Raw genomic sequence first — 15,947 nt, 5'->3', positions numbered from 1 at the left:
CTGTTTGCAGCCACAACTTCACCTGAGTTTGGTATCGAGGAGGAGACATCGAGGAACACAACTTGATCTCCCGCCAGTTCAAGTTAGTCATTCAGAGCCGGCGATTCTCCAGTGCTGTTCAAAACCAACATAGCTCAAAATCGAACCACTTCGGTTTAAAACAAAGTGCCCATCGAGAGTTAAATGAAAACTGACCAAGTTGTAAGTTATGCAGGGAGGGACAACGGAAATCGCGAGGACACGGCGCCACCTTCCTTGCCAACATTGAGCTGCCAAGTCCAAAAAATCGATCCATGTTAATTCATATGCATCAAGCGGAAGGCTTCCACTCAGCAAGCCACTCCTTCATGTACATTAACGCTGCTTTTTGTACAACGACGACTGACGGGTCAATGTCACTCTGCGTGATCATGTCTGTGCAGTGGAATGCATCGCTCTCATAGATAGGCATGCTGGTAGTGTTAGGCTTTTTCAGCCCATCAGCAGAGACAGTTGCCTCGCGCCAAGGGTCGCGCAGGCCGTTGGCGAAGAACAGACGTGGGATATCCACATCCCAGCCAGCGTACATTTTGTTGGTCTCTGCTGTAGTAGGCTCAGGTGGAGAGGCGAAAGCTTGAGGGAACATGTTGACGCATTGGCGCTGAAGATTTTGTCGATGAATATTCGTGTTTTGAATGCAATGTACATACCTCGTGGTAAATCGGTTGCAGGATGCGGCTTACAATGGAAGGCTGGTCTTCAGGAGGGCCAACTTGGTAGAATCCAAGTTGGTTGCACCTGGAAAGGTTTGTTAGATGAGATGTCGCTGCGAAAGAGAATACATACACCATCCAAAACCACGACCTGTTGGCGTTACTCACAGCGACATTAGTCCAGTGGGACTGGCTCGTGTTGTACGTCCCAAGACAGGTCCTGGCTTCACAGTCAGCCAATCCAGACAACGCCACGTTTTGGGGATACGTACTCAGCATCCTGGGCGTTGCAGTCTTCACCATCCAGTTTAGCCATGTCAATCGAAAATCGAACGAACCGCCTTACAAAAGTCATACCACTCGGTAGTCCAGAACTTACCCCAAGAGTAGATGGCGTTTTCAAGTCCCCATCCTTGAGGTCCGGCATTGACACCATCCTTGACCTCGAGTGCATCACAGAACCCATAGAACCCTGAGCCAGCATAAGGCGCTAGATTTTGCCAAGCAAATAAGTTGATTTGAACTGTTGGTTCGAGCGGAGTCAGTTAAGATCAAATTGAGAAAAGACGATCGTCAGAATAATAAAGGTCTGGGAAATGAAAACTGATAGCCAGACGGGGAACGTAACATGGATGAAGAGTATCGTCATTGCGCGTTGATCACAACATAAACTGAACTAGTAGATTTTTCGCAGATCAAAAGGCGTGTAGATCATGCTATCGGTTCTACGCCAAGATGACGACTGAACAAGGGACAAGGACGACTCACTTGCAGCAGCGAAATCGTCTACGTGTACAAGACTGCCAAGACCAAATGTTTCCTTGAGCGCCTGGATTCCAGCAGTGTCATTCACTGCGTACATCCGATCTAGGTGTGTAATCACTGCCTCTATATCGGAAGAACAATTTTGTGGCATGTACTTTTGAACCGGGGTAAAATAGCCGTAATAGTCACTGTTTTTGTCAAGAAGAGACCGAATGACCACGTTGTATGCGGATTCATTCGTGTCAATGGTGTTTTAAGGAAGGAGAAGTGTTTCATCGTGTCAATGTGATACGGGCGGTGGCTGCAATAAAATTGACATACGTGATTGCCTCCACGACGGCAGAAGATGCATATCCAGCCCAAAAAATTCCCGGTTTGCTTTGAGTCGATCACCATGCTGAAACAACAGAGTCCAATAATTGATACTCACTTGACCATCGTCCAACTGGTGAGGGCTCCCGAGTAGCTTCCTCCCACCAGTACCCATGGGGCCTGACCTGGCTTCACAGCATCACCCCCAGGCATCGGAAGGTCTGCTGTGGTGGCGAAATACACGAGATCATCGACAGCCTGCTGGATTGTGAGGACAGCAAGGGATTGTGAGGTGAGATTGTCGTATGGATTGGAATCGCCAAAGAAACGGTGTTCTACGACAACGGCTGCACCTTTTTGTTGTTGAGCAATGAGGCCAATAATGGTGACATTGGTAAGGTAGGCTTGGAAGCCTGAAAACCAAGTACTTGAGATAAAGTCGCAAGTCAAGTATAGTAAACTTACCAACTGCGTTACTTTCTCCAGGCGTCATCAAGATAATAGGGCCACCTTGAATTGATGACACTGACATCAATTAACGAGCACCTCCATCCTCAGGACATACCGGGCTCATAAAACTCCCAGTCCATCCAGTACCGCTGCTGGAATGTTCCAAGACCTGGATCATTGTGGTCGATGAGCTGCTCAAAGTAATAGATCGTCGTAATGGGTGGGAGTGCTGTGCCATTCGGTGAAGTGACAGGACGTTCTGGCACCGGGATTTGGGGGAGAGAAGGCTTGCCATGGTGCATGACATTAGGGATAGCCGCTTGGGCGACACCTACAAGTAGGAGCGTCGCAATGACCCACATCATGTCGAGTTTTGATCGCATGGATAGGACTTACACAACATGATCATGGTGGAGGAAAGACTTTATATGTAACCATAGCATCGATATGAAGCTGCTGATATGTGTGATACTTGCTTGGTATGAGGATATACATTAATTGGACGAAGTTGCAGGGTAACGATGCGAGTTGCTCAACGGCGTAATGTGCCTGGCTTGAAGTTGGTGAAAGAATCATTACGTAGTATGGATTTCCCGCTGGCATTTTCCTAGAGGTCGAATTCAAAGTTGCAGCGCGCGGCTGCAAGGATCATCTGATTGTGAATTTTGGCAATATAATGATGCCTGCCTTATGCCTGTCGATGGAATCAGGGAATTTCGTTGACATTGGTCGGCAGGAAATCTTGATCGGTGCGATGAGGCGTTCCTTCAACTGCTGCTTTCTCTTGGTATCACTGTCTCTTTACGCTTCTTTCTTGCCAGGTAGTTGGAATTACGATGGCCCGCGTTTCTTTTATGAGTAGCACGGCGAATATGAAATAAATCCGTTGCGGTTCCTTTTCTCAGGTTTAAATTTCACTGTTTAAATGTGTAGTATCTTACCCTTGCACTAATTGAATCCGTCCGTTCACAGGTGTGACAGGCAGGCAACTTTAGCACAACGTGTCGCGAACCAAGTTGTTGCACTGGCAGGATTGTAACTGTCATAAACGGCGATCAATGTTCGTTGGAATATCAAGGGTGTGGTACTCACTTGGTGGCTTGGTGACTGGGTCCATTCATTCCAAGGTTGATAGCCAGAGCACCCGTTCAGTCGGCCAACAATGGGATGCAGGGCTCGCATAGCTTCGGCTGTGGTGAATCCATAGCAAGCACTGGTATTGAGAGCTCATCGCATGGCAGGAGCTGGTGGCCTAAGACTTGGACAAACTGCATGCATCTTCCCCTCATGTGCTACGGAAAGAGCCGGCAGCGGGAATATTCCGATGTGGCAACGCTATGTAACGGGAAACCTCTCACCATAATCAAGAAGGAACGACTGTCTTCCTTCTATATGGTCTGGCTAGAGGAGACTGCCCCTCACCCAATCCATCAATGTCCACCCCAGGGAGATCCAGCTTTAGGGTGTTGGACTTTTTTCCCCAGATCGCGGCGCTTGAAAAATCCATATATTGCAGTGAACCGTGACGCTCGCCGAATTATATTACTTACCGAAAACCGTAGGATTCTCATTCGCAAGGTAGCACTCCTTTGCCACCAGTGATTTTCGGTAAAATGCTGCCTATACAACGCTCAACCATTCTGTGTTGAAGCGGCGCCGTTGCTGGTATACGGAACCAATAACCATATAGTTACCCCACAAGGTTTAACATGAGACCAACACAAAGGTCCTTCCGGAAGACCTTTCTGTTCCAAAGTCAGCTTCCCACTGGGGTCAATGCTGCAGCGGAGATGTTGGCCTATGACATCTGCAACGGGAAACTCGGTATGGGACCCGGCACAGACATCGTCCTATTCACCCGTTCTGAGATCATGTCAATCAACTTGGAGGATGCCTGTCGAGCGCATCCATCACTCTGTTTCCAAAGCAAACCAAGTACTTAAAGGGCCTATGGGAGGAAATCCAGCGCATGTTTCACTTTCGAAGGGCTGGCACAGGGGTATATAGGTGCAATGTGGAAAATAAATGAACTAGCCTTCCTCTATTAAATGTGACGGGTATCAACTTGCTCATTACTAAGTAAGGGACCAACACCATACGTTCACTGTAACCTGATAGGTGATTATTAAAGAACTCGCCTGTCCATAAGTCACATCTATAGCAAGTCATCAAGCGGAAGGTTGCCACTCAGCAATCCATCCCTTCATGTATGTTATTCCTGCTTCCTGCACGGCAGCGATTGTCGCGTCAACAATGCCATTCTGTATGACCAAGTCCGAGCAGTGGAATCCATCGCCCTCATAGATCGGCGTGCTGAGAGTGCTAGGTTTGTTCAACCCGTCAGCAGAGACAGTTGCCTCGCGCCAAGGGTCACGCAGGCCGTTGGCGAAGAAGAGACGGGGGATATCCACGTTCCAGCCATCGTACATTGTGTTGGTCTCAGTAGTGGTAGGCTCAGGTGGAGAAGCGAAGGCTTCAGGGAACATGTTGACGCATTCGCGCTGAAGAAGAAGTTGACGAATGGTCATCTTTCAAGTCAAATATACGTACCTCGTTATAAATGGGTTGGAGGATTCGGCTTATGATGGCAGGCTGGCCTTCAGGAGGGCCAACCTGGTACCAGCCGACTTGGTTGCACCTGCAATGGTCGTCAGAGTGGATATTGGAGCCAATGAGAATCCATACACCATCCAGAACCACGACCTGTTGGCATTATTCACAGTAACATCGGTCCAGTAGGACTGGCTCGTGTCATACGTCCCAAGACAGGTTCTAGCTTCACCGTTAGCCAGTCTGGACGCATCTAGTTTTAAAGGATACGCACTCAGCATCCTGATCTCCACAGACTTCACCATCCAATTAGCCACGTCAACCGAAAATCAAATAGATCACATTACCATTGTTGTAGTATGTAGTATTCCAGAACTTGCCCCACGAGTCGATAGCATGATCAAGGCCCCATCCCTCAGATCCGGCGCTGACACCGTCCTTGACCTCGAGTGCATCACAGAACTGGAAGAACATCGCTCCTGGGCCGACATCAGGCTGCAGAGATTGCCAATCGAACAAGTTGAATTGAACTGTTGATTCGAGTAGCATCAGTTAGGGTTAAAAAGGCAGTGGATAAAGTGCGGATCATGTTGTCCGTTACAGGCAAAGATTGAAGACTGGACAATAGGGCAAGGACGACTCACGTGCAGCGGCGAAATCATCTACGTGTACAAGATCGCCAAGGCCAAATGACTCCTTAAGCGACTGGATTCCAGCGGTGTCATTAGCCGCGTACATGTCATCCAGGTAGGCAATAACTGCCTCTACATCAGAAGAACAGTTCTGTGGCATGTACTCGCGAACTGGGGTAAAGTAGCTATAATAGTCGCTGTTTTGGTCGGCGGGGGGAAGCATCAATGGGAAATGTGCGGTGATTGCATCAAAGTGACGTACGTGATTGCCTCTACGACGCCAGAAGATGCATATCCAGCCCAAAAAACTCCCGGTTTACTTTACGTTCATCAATATCCGAAACGACAGAATTAAATTTTAGTAAGTTACTCACTTCACCATTGTCCAACTGGTGAGGGCTCCCGAGTAGCTTCCTCCAACCAGTATCCATGGCGCCTGACCAGGCTTCACGGCATCACCCCCAGGCATGGGAAGATCGGCGGTCGTGGCGAAGTACACGAGATCATCGATGGCCTGCTGGATGGTGAGGAGAGCGAGAGATTCTGACGTGAGGTCATCATATGGATTTGAATAGCCAAAGAAACGGTGTTCTATAAGGATGGCTGCACCCTTCTGTTGTTGAGCAATAACACCATTGATGGTGCTGTTGGTAAGGTAGCCTTCGAAGCCTGAAAACCAGTAATTGAGAGAAAATCGCAAATCAAGTGTTTTAAACTAACCATCAGCGTCAGATTCTCCAGGTGTCATCAAGATGATGGGGCCACCTTTAATTCATCACGTTAACATCAAGCGCACTTTCATCCTCTCGACATACCAGGCTCATAAAACTCCCAGCTCATCCAGTACCGTTGCTGGAACGTTCCGAGGTTTGCGTTATTGTGGTCGATGAGCTGGTCGAAGTAATAGACGGTCGTAATGGGTGGGAGTGCTGTACCATTCGGCGAGGTGACAGAACGTTCTGGCACTGAAAGCTTTGGGAGAGTAGGCATGCCACGGAGCATGGCATTGGGGATAGCCGCTCGGGCGACACCTGCAAGTAAGATCGTCGCAATAGCCCACATCATGTCGAGCCTTGATCGCAAGGATGGGGACTAGACGACATGGTTGAGTAAAGCCCTTTTATATCATGGCGGAATGCGTAAGTGGGTACGTGTGCTAATACTCGCTTCGCAAGAGAAGCTCGGGAGGATATAATTGGACGTAGCTGCAGGGTTGCTCTACTAGTACGGCCTTCAGCGCGCCCATTGAACAATTTGGGCTCAGTTTCGAAGGACCAAACAAGTATGGATTTATGTCACTACGTTTCAGTGATCGCATTCATTCGGATCGCAGCTCACACGGCTGATGATGCATACTAGTCGTTAAAATTTTGGTCAATGATTGGAAGATCAACATGCAGTCGTGATCAATGATTTAGAAGCTCACTGCTTGAATGGGCCAAGGTCACCTCACAATAACTTTACAAAAAGGCTCATCTTCAAGAACCGGCGCCAAATGGAATAGAAGCTACATGCCACCCGATGCCAGTATGCCATATCGATGGTCTAGGACCCGACCTCCTTCGGAGACGACCGAATGGTAGTAGGTAACTGACTGAGTCTCTGGATTTCCAGCACTGGGATCAAGTCTTTGCCCTTCCCCTTTGGTACTGCAGGAGAAGAAGTGGCGGAGTAGGAAGAAGCCTTCACTTGGCTATCTATGACTTAGCTAAGTTGGTGCTATTTATATTAATAGGCCTGACACTGTTGGCAATGCTTCTACTAAGTTAGCTAGTAGTGTCACAGTACTAGTGATGGCAGCTGGTTCGTTCTGAAACAACGCATACTACGAGTATCTGCGCTGCTAAGTGTGGTATGGATCAATAGCAAGCAAATAGCTTGGAGATTCGGCATCCTTCAGATAGCTCGTTCACTTGGGCATTGGCTTCGGATTAATATCAATATTGGCCCGGTGCGTGCTTTGGTTCCCCGTGATTCCCTCGTTCTGCCAAGCACCAGATCTATAACACCATGACGCAGTACCATTTTTGGTCAGTGTGGAGTTTCGAAGGGTTCTTCAAGTACTACTTTTACACTGAGGGAAGTTCTTCTAGCCGTCTCAGTGTCACACATCCCCCCTCAGACAAGGCAGCTGGTTCACGAGACTAGATGATCGCTGTGCACCAGTGGGATCCCAGGAAGTCTCAAAGTTACCAGCTAAATGATCATATAAGCATGCTGCGATGATGAATATGCACAAGGCGTCGTGACATCTATATTACTGACGTTTCAGCATGGTCAACAGTTCGGGGCAATGATCATACATACAGGGCAGATGGAAAAATTGTGAGCCTAAATATCCTGCTGCCCCGAAGAATCCGCTTAGCAACTTCCTGTACACCCTCTGAGGCCTCAACTTGATCGTACAACTGCGATGAGACCTCAACGATTATGGGTGTACATAGAAGACGACAAAACAGATGCGATCGAACAGCCGAATGATAACACGGGGTGGATGAGCGATGATGAGAGCAATTATCTAGGATTCGACATTGAGTCACCAAATGATGTAAAACAATAGCAGATGCAACTTACGAGCAAAGGGAGTAAAAACGTAATAATTGTGTGCTCAGCGGAAGGGGCAGCGAGGGGAGTGGCATCCGCGCCAGCCACAGTGACAGCACTGGGGTGCATTGAAGTTCATGCAAGAATCGTCGTCAGATGAAATGCGCATCGACACGGGAGTGGGTGGCAGTGGCACGTGCAGTGATGCGAGTTAAAAGATGATGACGGAGAGCGGGACACCGCCGTGGCACCATCAGCGTCGGGTAAGCAGCCCAAAAGACGAAAAGACGCACTTGCTGAGAGAAGGACGTCGTTGTGGTACCATTAGCACCGGATAAGCAGTTCAAAAGACGAGAAACGCACCGGCTAACAGTGAGACGTTGCATCAGCACCGGGTAAGCAGCTCAAAAGACGAGATGACGCACTGGCTAACAGTGAAACATTGCCGTAGTACCATCATTGTCGGGTAAGCAACTCAATAGATGGGATCACGCACCCACTGAGAACGGGACATCACCGTGGCACGATGAGCATCGGGTAATCCACTTAAAATACGAGATCACGCACCAACTGAGAGCGGGACGTCGTTGAGCATTCAGTTTAAGATTGCTAAAGAAGTTGCATGATAACATACATTTTGCTCGACATGGAAGTTGCGAATAAGGCGCATTTCTGCGCCAGTCGCCGTGTGATTGGTGTCGATGTTACAGGATCGAGTGCTCTGCAACACGTCGCGAGATAGACGGGAGATCTGAAACCGCCGTTTGCATACTCGACTTGCGGTTGTTAGACGCAGTCAGGACCCAAAAGAGAAACACGCTAACCAATCAATCGAGCAAACAGAGTTAGACTGCTGCTGAAGCGAACGCATAATAGACCCAACTTCGCCAATGTGATTCTCGGCGCCGCAGAAACTACATTGGTAGTCGACTCCAAATGATGTCGTCCGCTCTCTAATGACAACCCTCATGATAATCTTCGTGCCCGCATCAATTTTTGGCCATCCATGGCTTGTCAGTTGGATTGCTTCAGTACCTTTGTCAACGCATAAATAGTAATGACCGGCTTCCATATACCGTCTTTGAATTTGAGCTTCAATCGAGTCGCGTTCAAACAGAACTTGGAGCATCTTATTGAGTTGCTAAAGAGAATAGAAAATTGGATGGGTAAGCTTCTCTTAGACGGATTTTTACGCTGGCAAGGCGGACCTGAAACGAGGTGAAGAAGTTCGCCGATATTGCGTGCTCGTGGCCTGTTGCGTCTACGAGTGTGACACAGCCAGGCGCGACAGTTTCGGTTAAATGCATTGCAGACGGTTCTATGGAGGATCGTTCACGGATCACCAGGCTTTGCATTGTCATCAGTAACTTTTGATGATCCTCGTGGAGCCTCTGATAATCCTTCTGCTGCCTTTGCAGACTTGCCAGCACTTCATGCATGTCATGTTGATTTTGCATTTGGGACGACAACTAACAAGCAGAATATGAGTGAATAAAAACAACCCCCATAGAGTAGAACACAACCAAATACTCAGCCAGATAACGATCGATTTCAACAAAGCATCCGGCAATAGCTTGTGTGATGGATGTGTATGCGAGACAACATTTATTCAATACTGTCACTTTGGCTGAGGTGTCTTGCAGCATCCTAAGTGCGACTTGATGTCGGGTGAATTCAAGCACACATCAGAAAGGTGTGTACCTAACAAGGGAATCCCTCCGGGTTTGTTCAAGAGGATCCCGGGCAGGTGCAGCGTTGCACAAATCGCGGCTTAGTCGATCGAGTCGCAATGTCAGGCTATTTAGGTCCGCCGTATTCTGACCACGTCTCTGTATGGCTTTTAAACAAGAATCGACCTCGCAATCACACAGGCTCTCACATCTATAGCTTGAAGGCTTGTCAATAATCCACCGATGGCCGATTGCACCGGAGCACCGACAAGTGGAATTGCACCTGCAACAGCCTGTATTAAGGGCAAAGCTAGTTGAGCCATGTCGGAAGCATCGCGGGCAGGGGATACACCCCATGAGTATGTGGCGGAAGAAACATTGGCGGGGACTTCGAGACCCGGCTCTCTGCTCGCAGAAACAGGGTGCACTAGCAATGAATTAGAAGTGTGAACGGATGAAGCAAAGGACAAGGCACTGCTAGTGATGCTAGCGGGGATGGAGCAATCGCTCGCATGGTTGGCAGCTGTCGAGTTCAGGTTGCATTGTGTGACTCCGTTCTTTGTAGGGCGCCTCAAACGAACTGGGATTACCTTGCCAAAATCCCTGAGCAACGGGAAGGGCATTCTGATTGATCAGACGGTAATGAAGACGTAGGAGAGCGAAGGAAGACGATTGAGGTACGTAATATGAGGCTACTGCAGACAACACAACCCGATTGTGCCTAGCTAGTATTGTACATCTACATATTGCAAGTATGTATAAGTGAAGCTCTGGAACGATTGCGATTGCGATTATGCTTAGATCTGAGTTTGGATTCGCTGGATGTCCCTTCAACCAACACAACTTTACATGCCCTTTACACTGCAGTCGACTGATGGAAGTTTGTCATTACATCTCAGTTACGGCATTCGTTCAAACTGAAGCTCACAGGGCTGAAGCCGAGATGATATAGTTGTTGAAATTCCGGTTACTAATGGGAAGTTCAAGTAAGCAATCATGCTCCAGAGAGTCGGAAGCTCACCGCTTGAATGGTCAAAGGCCTCGCGATTATACACAAAGGTTGCAACAAGGCTAATCTTCAAGAGAAAAGCTGCACGTGCCACACCACATGATGCCTAGTATATCTACTAGGAGAGAGACCATCCCTTTGGTACTGCAAGAGAAGTGGAGTGGGAAGAGTGCACTACATGGTCAGCTGGGTTAGTGATTAATACTACACTTGCCTTCAAGTGTATCCGGTGTGATATGTATAAGCACTGTTGACAGTGCAGCTGCTTCGTTCTGAAGCAACGCATACTAGAGTGGGACACCGTCGGCACAGTTTCTGGAGCACCTCAAGGAGCTCTCGGAAGCGAGTTTGGTGAAATTTTCCATTCCAGATCCTGGTGCTCGGCTCGGACTAAGGTTGAATGAATAGTCGTAAAGGTAACTTATGAATCACGAGCGCGAACAAACGTATCAGCGTCAGGAAAGCAGCTAAAAAGACGGGATAACGCAACAGCTAACAGTGAGACATTGCCGCTAGCCTCTCCGACGCGAGTTCGGTGTACTCTTCCATTCCAGTCTTCAGATCCTGGTGCTCGGCTTAGACTAGGGTTGAATGAATGGTCAGACCGTGACGCTCCAACTGAGAGCGGAACGTCATTGAGTATCCAGCTCAAGATTGGTAGCGACATTACATGATAACATACCGTCAGGTTGCTGGACGTGAAATTTGCGAAGACGCATTACTGCGTCAGTCGTGTGATTGAAGTCAATGTTACAAAATCGAGTGCTCTAAATCGCACTATGAGGAGATCTGAAAACGTCGATTGCATACTCGACTTGTGGTTGTTAGACACATTGAGGGCCGAGAAGGGAAACATGCCAACCAATCAATTGAGCAACCGGAGTCTGACATGTACAGAGGCCCGACTTCGCTGAGGTGATTCTCAGCGCCGCAAAAATGACACTGGTAGTAAACTCCGCATGATCGCTGTACGACGCGCTTCGATTCTTGACCATCTATGGCTCATCGGTCAGATCACTGCAGCGCCCTTGTCAATGCATACATCATACTGTCCGTCATCTATACACCGTCTCTGAATATGAGTCTCAATCGAGTCGCGTTCGAATAGAACTTGGAGCATCTTATCGAGTTGCTAAAGAAAATAGAGAATTGACTTCCCTAAGACAGATTTTTACGCTGGTGGGGCGGACCTGAAACAGGGTGCAGAAGTTCACCGCTTGTCGCCTGTTGCGTCTACCAGTGAAAGGGTTCACTGATTGTGCATGCATAGGCTTCATGTATGTGCATAGTTGAGCAGATCTGGAACGATTGCGATGATCATTATACCTAGATCTGAGTTTGGATTCACTGAATAGGTCAAAGTCCCTCCCCAATACATATATAACCCATCGGAAAATGCCTCGTCGTCGAGGTATATCTTGTATAATTTATGTTGTACATTGCAAATGGGCTGATAGTCCGTCTTGTATGGATAAAAGTGACTCTAGAAGGTGGTCCCCTCTGGAGGCTGAAGAAGCTTCCGATTGTTGGCTGTTGCCATCTCCCTGTACAGGCAGTACATCAGTAACGACCTCATGATCACACATTGTTGATGGCAAGAAATCGAGATACGAGATAAGGAAGGGATGTACATACCTCCTGATACCGACAAGGACCGTCTCAATACTACTATCCCGCCCCCACTGAGAGAGCACACTGAGCCTCATAGGATCAATCTTGCCATCGGTCTGAGATACGAAAGGGAGGTTGACACGGGAGATGAAATGAATGTTGGGTGGCTTGTCGGGGTAGTCGTCGCCACAATGGATCTTTAGACTGTAGATGCGGTTCTCGTGGACAGTCTGCAAGAGGCGTGCAGGTTTTCATGTAAGGGCAGAAGAGCGGTCCCGAAGAGAAGCGGTCGAGACAAAGGGGAGTGATCATTACAGAAGCAGATCAAGTTTATCGATCAGCAGGCGATATGATACTGATTGAGAATACCTACATGTCCAGGGCCAAGAATTGTTCCATTCCAGTTGCTCATCATTATATCGTCGCCGTCCATAAGACCATACGAGCAACTGCCATCGCCTATGCCCTTCTCTCCTTTCTCTAACTCCTCTAGCAGGCGGAAGTTGCGGGGAACTGTTGGAAGTCAGATAACATCAACTTGGATCATAATCCACTATTAGACTTACTTCTGGCCATTGTAGAATGTAAAATGTATAGGATGGTATATGACTTGGGATTAAGATAGCTGATGTTGGGAGGAACGGATATTTGCGGCACAGCACAGCCTCCGCAGTTGCTGATGCATGTTACTGTGCATCTGACTTGCATCTAACCGTCATCTTGTTCAACGACCAGGTAGCTGAAAGCGACCATGTTCAGAGCAGGCCAACCCAATCCTTACGATGATATAGTGGGTGCGTGGGCAATGCTCGCTGTGTCGGTCGTTGTATCCTGATACAATGTCTAACGTATCTCAGCTAAGGCCACCGATGAGAACTTGACAGATGAGAACTGGGAGGTCATTCTCAATCTATGTGATAAAGTACAAGAAGAAGGAGAACAGGGGTGAGCCTTGTTTCCGCTGCATCACGATCTCAAACCAGTCAACTTGCTGGTTCTGGAGACTTGATAATTTCCGATGTTAACGCGAATTTCGTTTGGCAGTGCCCGTAACGTGATCGCAGCACTCTTGAAGCGTCTGGCCCATCGTAGCCCAAATGTACAACTCTACGCACTTTCGCTAGGAGAATCACTCTCAAAGAATTGTGGTATCGCACTTCATCGCGAGCTTGCTAGCCGAGCATTCACTGGGGCATTGGAGAAACTTATCGTTGATCGGGTGCGTGCATACTCCTGTTCAGAGCTTGCCCTTTAGTCCCGCATATTACACTTCGGACGAAACTGACTTGGGTCCTTGACAGACAACACATGAAAAAGTCCGTCGGAGGGCTCTCGGCCTCATTGCGATGTGGACATCAGAATTTGAAAGCGAACCTACTCTAGGAGTTATGGAGGACTGCTACAACAATCTGAAAGCAAAGAGTACGTTCCCTTTGATCCACCCCGTCTCCACCAACTCTGATTCCCATCATTCTCACACCTTCTTACCTTGCATTACCCTGCGGTATCCCGACTGATTCATTGCCTCACAGACTATCAATTCGAAACCCCCTCTGAGCCACCCCCGCCAACCGTCGACGACGAGGCACGGCGGCGTGAGGAAGAGGAACTCCAACGTGTCCTTGAAATGAGCATGCGCGACAAGGGCGGGCGATCTACTTACGCACCTGCTACCTCAGCTAGTTCGTCCGGTGCACAAAGGCATGCATCTGGATATGTCCCAGCGCGCTCGCCGAGTCCAAAGGCTCCCGCGTATACATCGAATAGTCACAATTCAAATGCCAGGACAACCACGGGATACTCTGCCACGAGTGGCGGAGTTTCAGCCATGGCTGCGTCTTCGACATCGTCACTTCCGTCCCAACTCTCTACACCAGTAGTCACTCGTGTCCGCGCCCTGCACACCTTTGAGCCAACGGAACCCGGCGAACTCGCCTTTGAAAAAGGTGACGTGATCAAGGTTGTGGATCGAGGCTACAAGGATTGGTGGCGAGGGCAATTGAAGGGACGCACAGGAATATTCCCCGTGAATTATGTTGTACGTCTCTCTTTATTCCTGCTTGATCATGATAATCTCACATGTTCTCAATCGTTGCTGTCGCGCTCGTTCTGCTCGCCATGTATTCCGCTACGCGCAGGAACCCCTCCCTGAGCCGACTGCCGCTGAACTTGCGCGTGAGGCAGAGCAGGAAGCAGCTGTCTTCGCTCAAGCTGTGAACGTTGATCGGTTGTTGACAATGCTGCGGAGTCTGGATGCTTCAAGAGAGAACCTAGCCGATAACGAGGAGATTCAGGAATTATACCGCTCATGCATGGCCCTCCGTCCCAAGATTGTCAAGCTCATTGACAAGTACAGCCAGAAGCGAGGTACGGTTTCTTTCCCGATTTTCGCTGGTCAATTGGATTGATGAATTACACAGCCGATTTGGTATCGATGAACGAGTCCTTCGTGAAAGCCCGAACTATATTTGATCGGATAATGGAAGATAGCCTTGCGCGTCACGCTGCGAGTAAGCAATAGAGCTCTCTATTGTCATCGTATCTCACTATGTTCTGTAGTGTACGACACCAGTCCGCACCCCGCACAACCCTACGGATACGGGTACGACCAACCCCAGCCGTATGGATATGGAGGTCCCAGTAATGTCTACCAGCCTCAGCCTCAGCCCCAGTCCCAACCACCGCTCCAACCCCAGCCTCATGCTGGACCACCACAACATCCTGACCCTGCATATGCATACCAACAAGCGCAAGTTTACGGTGGCCCCGTTAGCGGAGCACCGCACCCTCTGCCCGCACAGACGCCGTACCCGCAGACTTCGCCAACACCTTATTCCCAGCAGCAAACTCAACAGCAACTTTATCCCCAGCAACAACCACAGGCACAACAGCCAGCCGAGTATTCACCCGGAGTACATGCCCAACAACTGCAACCGCAGCCGCAACCACAGCAACTACAACCTCAAAGTGCAGGCCCACCCTACGTTTTCGATCCGAATGCAACATACTCAGATCCGAACGTCCAGGCGTGGGCGCAATACTATGCGCAGGGTGGAATGGACACTGCTGGAGCGGTGTACTTTATTTCAGTACCAGGCGTAAAGGACGCGTCGCCACCGCCAGAGCAATCCCCTCAATCACATCAATCGTCACAGGATCCATACCAGGCTCAGGCTCAGGCTCAGCCTGAGCAACAACCTGTACACCAAGAAGCCGCGCATCAATCGCCTACTTCCCAACATACATCATACATGAACCCCAGCCCCCAACAAAGCCAATACCCCTCGCAGCCATATTACCAAGACTCCGCATCTGCCCTGCAGATGTCACCAACCAGTGCAGCTAGCGGAGTGTCTCCGTTGCAACGGACGTCGTCTATGACTGCAGGTGCACCAGCCCCGTATAGTTATCATTCTCCACCTTATCAGCAACAGCGCTCTCCGACTGCGCAGGGTGGATTTGCCGGGTCGGGGTCTGAGGTGCACGGGTATGCCCCACCGGCGAGCAATGGCTATGGGCCCCCCGCGGCAGCTGGTTACTCTCAGAGTTCACCGCCGGCGCCAGGGTATGGCAATCCACCATCGGGCGAGCACCAACCCGGCGCTCCGTACCCACAAGGTGCTGGGGCGCATGGTGGTGTGCATGCTTTACAAAACCAGTTTTTGGACATGTCGATTGGGGGTCAGGTTGCGACGTCATGAGCAAAAGATGG

General features: G+C 49.2%; 7 protein-coding genes across 7 annotated transcripts; 1 reads left to right on the top strand and 6 right to left on the bottom strand.

Moving 5' to 3' along the window:
* Positions 1-194: 194 nt before the first annotated feature.
* On the bottom strand, positions 195-2,002 carry EDB91DRAFT_862552 (uncharacterized protein). The gene is made up of 7 exons (XM_041328634.1): positions 1,888-2,002; positions 1,461-1,835; positions 1,039-1,215; positions 965-986; positions 826-912; positions 690-777; positions 195-640 (listed from the first exon to the last, which is right to left on the bottom strand). Exons 2-7 carry the CDS (start codon positions 1,606-1,608, stop codon positions 311-313), a joined length of 852 nt encoding a protein of 283 aa, XP_041172122.1. The 5' UTR covers positions 1,609-1,835; positions 1,888-2,002; the 3' UTR covers positions 195-310.
* On the bottom strand, positions 1,576-2,961 carry EDB91DRAFT_863072 (serine carboxypeptidase S28-domain-containing protein). Its single transcript, XM_041328635.1, has 5 exons — positions 2,907-2,961; positions 2,335-2,826; positions 2,235-2,279; positions 1,888-2,182; positions 1,576-1,835 (listed from the first exon to the last, which is right to left on the bottom strand). Exons 2-5 carry the CDS (start codon positions 2,600-2,602, stop codon positions 1,730-1,732), a joined length of 714 nt encoding a protein of 237 aa, XP_041172121.1. The 5' UTR covers positions 2,603-2,826; positions 2,907-2,961; the 3' UTR covers positions 1,576-1,729.
* A 947-nt stretch (positions 2,962-3,908) lies between these two features.
* EDB91DRAFT_1314136 (peptidase S28) lies at positions 3,909-6,466 on the bottom strand (the record flags this gene model as incomplete). Its single annotated transcript, XM_041325145.1, has 10 exons — positions 3,909-4,720; positions 4,770-4,857; positions 4,905-4,991; positions 5,044-5,065; positions 5,117-5,299; positions 5,414-5,598; positions 5,664-5,720; positions 5,776-6,070; positions 6,122-6,166; positions 6,217-6,466. The coding sequence occupies 10 exons, from the start codon at positions 6,464-6,466 to the stop codon at positions 4,388-4,390; spliced, it is 1,545 nt and encodes a 514-aa protein (XP_041172120.1). The 3' UTR covers positions 3,909-4,387.
* Positions 6,467-7,829: 1,363 nt separating this feature from the next.
* Positions 7,830-8,074, bottom strand: EDB91DRAFT_1253523 (uncharacterized protein; the record flags this gene model as incomplete). The annotated part of the gene is made up of 2 exons (XM_041323660.1): positions 7,830-7,919; positions 7,976-8,074. 2 exons carry the CDS (start codon positions 8,072-8,074, stop codon positions 7,830-7,832), a joined length of 189 nt encoding a protein of 62 aa, XP_041172119.1.
* A 425-nt stretch (positions 8,075-8,499) lies between these two features.
* EDB91DRAFT_862277 (uncharacterized protein) lies at positions 8,500-10,436 on the bottom strand. Its single transcript, XM_041328633.1, has 7 exons — positions 9,825-10,436; positions 9,647-9,774; positions 9,469-9,592; positions 9,154-9,414; positions 8,829-9,086; positions 8,580-8,764; positions 8,500-8,515 (listed from the first exon to the last, which is right to left on the bottom strand). Exons 1-6 carry the CDS (start codon positions 10,236-10,238, stop codon positions 8,732-8,734), a joined length of 1,218 nt encoding a protein of 405 aa, XP_041172118.1. The 5' UTR covers positions 10,239-10,436; the 3' UTR covers positions 8,500-8,515; positions 8,580-8,731.
* Positions 10,437-12,107: 1,671 nt separating this feature from the next.
* EDB91DRAFT_1239399 (ubiquitin-conjugating enzyme/RWD-like protein) lies at positions 12,108-12,811 on the bottom strand (the record flags this gene model as incomplete). The annotated part of the gene is made up of 4 exons (XM_041321849.1): positions 12,108-12,168; positions 12,260-12,465; positions 12,609-12,748; positions 12,802-12,811. The coding sequence occupies 4 exons, from the start codon at positions 12,809-12,811 to the stop codon at positions 12,108-12,110; spliced, it is 417 nt and encodes a 138-aa protein (XP_041172117.1).
* A 175-nt stretch (positions 12,812-12,986) lies between these two features.
* EDB91DRAFT_1060663 (uncharacterized protein) lies at positions 12,987-15,936 on the top strand (the record flags this gene model as incomplete). The annotated part of the gene is made up of 8 exons (XM_041314366.1): positions 12,987-13,029; positions 13,093-13,180; positions 13,280-13,454; positions 13,537-13,657; positions 13,768-14,273; positions 14,374-14,602; positions 14,656-14,745; positions 14,795-15,936. The coding sequence occupies 8 exons, from the start codon at positions 12,987-12,989 to the stop codon at positions 15,934-15,936; spliced, it is 2,394 nt and encodes a 797-aa protein (XP_041172116.1).
* Positions 15,937-15,947: the final 11 nt, after the last annotated feature.

The sequence above is a fragment of the Suillus paluster genome (assembly GCF_016628075.1).
Source record: "Suillus paluster strain FC165 chromosome Unknown EDB91scaffold_87, whole genome shotgun sequence".
Taxonomy (NCBI): Eukaryota; Fungi; Basidiomycota; class Agaricomycetes; order Boletales; family Suillaceae; genus Suillus; species Suillus paluster.
The sequence above is the reverse complement of the archived record's forward strand: the minus strand, read 5'-3'. Positions and strand labels throughout refer to the sequence as shown.

Excerpts from the sequence above, each read along its gene's own strand:
- EDB91DRAFT_862552 (XM_041328634.1), bottom strand. The coding sequence starts at position 1,608 with ATGCCACAAAATTGTTCTTCCGATATAGAGGCAGTGATTACACACCTA. Across the intron at positions 987-1,038 it reads TACCGAGTGGTATGACTTTT|ACTGCAACGCCCAGGATGCT; the intron begins GTAAGGCGGTTC and ends TGGATGGTGAAG. Across the intron at positions 913-964 it reads TGCAACGCCCAGGATGCTGA|GACCTGTCTTGGGACGTACA; the intron begins GTACGTATCCCC and ends CTGTGAAGCCAG.
- EDB91DRAFT_863072 (XM_041328635.1), bottom strand. The coding sequence starts at position 2,602 with ATGCGATCAAAACTCGACATGATGTGGGTCATTGCGACGCTCCTACTT. Across the intron at positions 2,183-2,234 it reads TGGAGAAAGTAACGCAGTTG|GCTTCCAAGCCTACCTTACC; the intron begins GTAAGTTTACTA and ends CTTGGTTTTCAG. Across the intron at positions 1,836-1,887 it reads ACCAGTTGGACGATGGTCAA|CAAACCGGGAATTTTTTGGG; the intron begins GTGAGTATCAAT and ends ATCGACTCAAAG.
- EDB91DRAFT_862277 (XM_041328633.1), bottom strand. The coding sequence starts at position 10,238 with ATGCCCTTCCCGTTGCTCAGGGATTTTGGCAAGGTAATCCCAGTTCGT. Across the intron at positions 9,415-9,468 it reads GTTATCTGGCTGAGTATTTG|TTGTCGTCCCAAATGCAAAA; the intron begins GTTGTGTTCTAC and ends TCTGCTTGTTAG. Across the intron at positions 9,087-9,153 it reads ACTTCTTCACCTCGTTTCAG|CAACTCAATAAGATGCTCCA; the intron begins GTCCGCCTTGCC and ends TATTCTCTTTAG.